Source organism: Diadema antillarum, unplaced genomic scaffold, assembly GCF_040938485.1.
Source record: "Diadema antillarum isolate AM-2024a unplaced genomic scaffold, OU_Dant_1.0 seq00002381_RagTag, whole genome shotgun sequence".
NCBI classification, from domain to species: Eukaryota; Metazoa; Echinodermata; class Echinoidea; order Diadematoida; family Diadematidae; genus Diadema; species Diadema antillarum.
Window position 1 is genome coordinate 69,277 of NW_027272995.1, and position 5,308 is coordinate 74,584.

Genomic DNA, 5,308 nt, shown 5'->3' on the forward strand with positions numbered 1-5,308 from the left:
GTATTACTGAAACCCCTTTTCTTCAGCACATAAAGCATAAAACATAGCAAAACTCATGCTATATCGCTGGAAATGATTCTGCCCTGTTTTGGTGCAAAAAATCATGACAATTTGGAAAACATGCTGCTTTTCCCATGCAGACAAGAACAAATTATGGATACAAATTAAAACAGTGTACACAATGTTTGTGTCATCATTTCAAAACAAGAACACTCTTTCTTTGACATGAAAAATACCCTTCTCTTACAATAACATGGAAACACATTTCTTTTGTCTGGTATTGTTCGTGCTTCCAAGTCATCACCAGTCTGTTATCTCTGGACATTAAGCACATCTGTGTCCTTTTGTCCCATCTGTGGAAATACGCGTACTTCTATATTATCCACGGGACAAAGCGTCTGCAATGACATTGTCTTTTCCGCGTACGTGCTGTATCACAAGGTTGTACTCCTGTAGCACTAGCGCCCATCTGGTTAGGCGTCCATTTTTGTTCCTCATTCGCGACAGGAACACAAGCGGATTGTGGTCTGTGTACACCAGCACTGGATACTTTGTAGTGTTCAGGTACACGTCAAAATGACGAAGAGCCATGACGAGCGCTAACGTCTCCTTCTCGACAGTGGAGTACCGTCGCTGATGTTTGTTGAATTTTCTGGACATGTACGCGACGGGATGGTCAACTCCATTGTCGTCCTTCTGCATCAGGGCTCCTCCTCCTCCTGTGTCACTCGCGTCCACCATAAGAATGAACTGCTTGTCGAAGTTCGGCGCTGCAAGAACCGGAGAACTCGCTAGCATTGCCTTCAGCCGGTTGAAAGCAACTTGACAGTCATCTGACCAGTCGAACTGCGAGTCTTTCCGCAACATGTTGGTGAGCGGTGTTGCAGCATCAGCGAAATTATGGCAGAACTTCCGATAATAGCCAGTCATGCCCAGAAATCGTCTCAGCTCTCGCTTACTCTGTGGGCGGGGAAAGTTCAGGATCGTCTCCACCTTTGCTTCAACAGGCTTGACGGAACCATGTCCCACAATATGACCCAGGAACACGACTTTTGCTCGGGCGAACTCACATTTCCTCAAGTTCACCGTAAGGTTGGCACTGGTCAAGCGGTCAAACAGTGCTCTGACTCTCAGAAGGTGGTCCTCCCATGTATGGCTGTACACTATGATGTCGTCGAGATACGCCTCGCATCCCACCAAGCCAGACGTGACGGTGTTGATGAGTCTCTGGAATGTAGCGGGCGCGTTCTTCATCCCGAACGGCATCACTTTGTATTGGAAGAATCCGTCAGGAGTCACGAATGCAGACAGTTCTTTCGCTCTTTCACTGAGGGGAACCTGCCAGTACCCCTTCAAAAGGTCAAACTTACTGACGTATTTGGCATTCCCTACGCGATCAATACAATCATCGATGCGGGGCAAAGGGTACGAGTCTGACTTTGTTTTCGAATTGAGCAACCTGTAATCCATACAGAAACGCAAAGAACCATCCTGCTTTGGAACCAACACACAGGGAGAACTCCATCCACTCTTACTGGGCTCAATAAGGTCATGTTCAAGCATATATTGAACTTCCTTCCTCAGAACATCCATTTTCAATGGATTCACACGATATGGGTGTTGCTTGACAGGGGAGGAGTCCCCCACATCAACATCATGCACCACCACACTAGTACGACCTGGTACATCACTGAAGAGGTGTTCATACTCATGGACTACATCCATCACCTGAGCTCTCTCTACTCCTGGAAGATGAGATAATGTGTCAGATAGATTTGCTAACACCTCAGAATTCTTCAACATCAACTGCGGAATTTCCACATCATCACTCTCACTGTCTTCACCATCTACTTCACAACCGATTCCAACTGTGGCAACAGGCTTTTCTTTAGCCTCTTCTACATTTTCAACATACTCCTTTAGCATGTTGACATGACAGAGTCTTCTCTTCTTCCTCCTATCAGGTGTCAGGATGATGTAATTGACATCACTCACCCTTTTCTCAACCACATACGGCCCTGCATGTCTAGCCTTCAAGGCATCTCCTTGAAGAGGGAGCAACACAAGAACCTTAGAACCAGGCTCAAAATGCCTTTCTTTCACCTTCCGATCAAACAGTCTATTCATGTTAGACTGAGCTGCCTTCAGATGACCTGCAGCTAATTCACGAGTACAAGAAAGTCTATCCTTGAACTGACACACATAGTCCAATAGGTTGGACTCCGGCTCAACCAAGATCTTTTCTTGCAAGATCTTCAAGGGACCACGAACTGAGTGCCCAAAGACCAGCTCGAAAGGACTGAATCCAAGAGATTCCTGGACCGATTCTCGAACTGCAAACAAGAGGAGAGGAATACCCTCATCCCACTCTTTCTCGTGCTCACGGCAGTACACACGCATCATATTCTTCAAGGTTTGGTGAAAGCGTTCAAGAGCTCCCTGGCTCTGTGGATGGTAAGCACTTGATTTCTTACATTCTACACCTAACTCACTCATCACCTGTTGGAAGATTTTGGATGTGAAATTAGACCCTTGGTCTGACTGCACACACTTTGGAAGTCCTACCATTGTGAAGAACTTCACAAGAGCTTTACTGACATTCTTGGCAGTAATTGTCCGTAATGGAATTGCCTCGGGGAAGCGGGTAGATGCACACATCATCGTCAGCAAATACTGATTACCCGACTTTGTCCTTGGAAGAGGACCGACACAATCCACAATGACCCGACTAAACGGTTCTTCGAAGGCCGGAATTGGCCTTAAAGGGGCAGGGGGAATCTTCTGGTTTGGCTTGCCAACTACCTGACACACATGGCAAGACCGACAAAACTCTGCGACGTCATGTCGCAAACCTGGCCAGAAGAAATATCGAAGCACCTTCTCTTGGGTTTTGTTGATCCCCAAATGACCTGCCAATGGTGCTTCATGGGCAAGAGATATAATCTCCTTCCGGTACATCTTTGGTACCACTACTTGATGAACATCTCGAATATCCTCATCACTTGTGGCATCAGGAGGGCGCCACCTCCTCATCAAGACACCATCCCTCTTGTAAAACTTCACTGTTTCATTCACTTCCTCATCCTCAGGTACAAGTGACTGTGCAAGACGCACTATTTCAGGGTCTTTGCCCCGCAATTCAACCAGACTCTGACGAGAAATCTCTGACATTTGACCATGGTCCATATGTGCATCATCACTGCTGCTAGACTCTTCAAGTCTAGAGAAGAAAGTATCAGCCAAGATATCCTCTTGCTCCTCTTTCTTCAGTTCACGAGCCATTGACCTGGTAACAGCACATGAGGGAAACACATCAGGCATATCCTGAACCAATTTCTCTGTGGCTTCGTCAACCACGGGTGTCTTACTTGGGAGAAAGTGAAACAAAACCTTCTCTCCAGCGATATCATTGCCGAGCAATAAGGTGACACCTTCGACTGGCAATGTAGGCAAAATACCTACTACAACTGAGCCACTGACAAGATCGCTCTTCAATTCTATATTATGAAGAGGCACTCGGACACTCCCACCTTCAACTCCCCTCACAAACACTTCTGAATCCACAGAAGATTCAACCGAAAATGGCAATGTATTTGCACACAGGAGACTCTGTGATGCTCCTGTATCCCTCAAAATGTGAACCTGAACCTGCTCACTATCAGGCGTCAAACTAACATACCCTGAAGATATGAAAGGTTTGTAATTCTCTGCCACCCGTTCAAACGATGGCAGATGCTCTGTGCGAGTGGTAGCTAAAGCATCTGGCAATGCTTTGGGGTTGCTAATCCCCTCTTTTTCTCGCTTCTTTTTTAACTTCCAGCAAGATGACATCACATGTCCGTCCTTCTTGCAATAGAAGCAAGCCTTGTTCGGCTTTTGATCAAGATCGGGCTTGGGAATGCTCGGAGCAACAGCTCCTTTTCTTGGCACACCCTGGCCTCCTTTCTTGCTTGAAGAAAGTTTGAAAGTACCCTTGTGCGTAAGCACATACTCATCAAGGAGGACAGCAGCTCTCCTGGCACCAACATTTACTTCCCTTTCCTCCAGGTACTGCCGCTGATCTGGCTGAACACACCTCTTCACCTCCTCTAACAATACCAACTCTTTCAGTTTGTGGAAATCATCAACACCAGACGACCTTAACCAGTGTTCAAAATGGGTCTGCTTGTGTTGCACAAAATCAACAAATGTCCTATAATTCCGAAACAGTTGCCTGTGGGCTTCCGGCACCAACTCGTACGCCCTTAACACGGAACTCTTCAAATTCTCATAATCAGAACACTCTTGGATAGTGAGAGACGCATAGACCTCTTGGGCCTTCCCTAACAGCGAGCTCTGTATCAATGTCGGCCACACTTCCTTGGGCCATTCTAAACTCACAGCCACTTTTTCAAAGTGCTGGAAAAACTCTTCTACCCGGTCTTCACGAAATTTCGGCACCAATTGAGATTGCCTTAATGCATCAAATTTTGATGACTTTGCTGAACTGCCGGAAGAAGGTTCATTCGATTTTGCATCGATTGACTCGATTTCGAGTTCTATTTTCTTTGCCTCGACTTCCAGCTGCTTCATCCGAAGCTGGATCTCAATTTTCTTCAATTCACTTCCTGCAGGGGTTACCAAAGGTGTGATAATTTCATTATCATCTGTCCCTGCTTCATCCTCTGACAAAGAGGCAGGCCAGATACCAGTATTGGTAAAAAACTCAGAAATTGTGCCCTTGATCTCTGCTTTTCGATCCGATGTTTTGATCGGGATTTCTAAAATCCGAGCAACTTCCACCAGTTCTGCCTTCCTCAGGTTATTAAAACCTTCCTGAGTGGGTTCATCAACAAAGCTCTGCACGACATCAGCCATTGTGGGAATATCAAAATCAAAACTTGCAAGAAGTCACAAATCCTCACAAAACTACAAAGCCTTAACAAAAGAAATGCACTGCATATGAGTACACATGTACGCATGAACCCAGTCACATGCGCAGAACAGGCAAAAATTTTCTACGATAAGCAGAAAACATCAAAATCCCTAAACCTTTGAATCAGGCATACAATCAGAACACCACGGCATCACATTAGCATGTGATCTAAGGACATAGAATGAGTATACACACTCACTACAAACGACCACATAGCACGATTGTGCAAACCAAGGAAAATATATCAAAGCCTTTAACCGAGGCTAATCTTCCTGAAAATTCGGCGTGACCCGTAGCCAATGTGTACGCAAGCCCCCACACATACACATCCAGCATACGCACACTCACAAACTGCACTAGCCCTACACACGACGCGCTAGACCGACCGTCTGC

The 5,308-nt window shown here is 45.9% G+C and overlaps 1 protein-coding gene across 1 annotated transcript; it reads right to left on the reverse strand.

Moving 5' to 3' along the window:
* Positions 1-378: 378 nt before the first annotated feature.
* Positions 379-4,857, reverse strand: LOC139714686 (uncharacterized). Its single transcript, XM_071626361.1, has one exon. The coding sequence runs from the start codon at positions 4,855-4,857 to the stop codon at positions 379-381; it is 4,479 nt and encodes a 1,492-aa protein (XP_071482462.1).
* Positions 4,858-5,308: the final 451 nt, after the last annotated feature.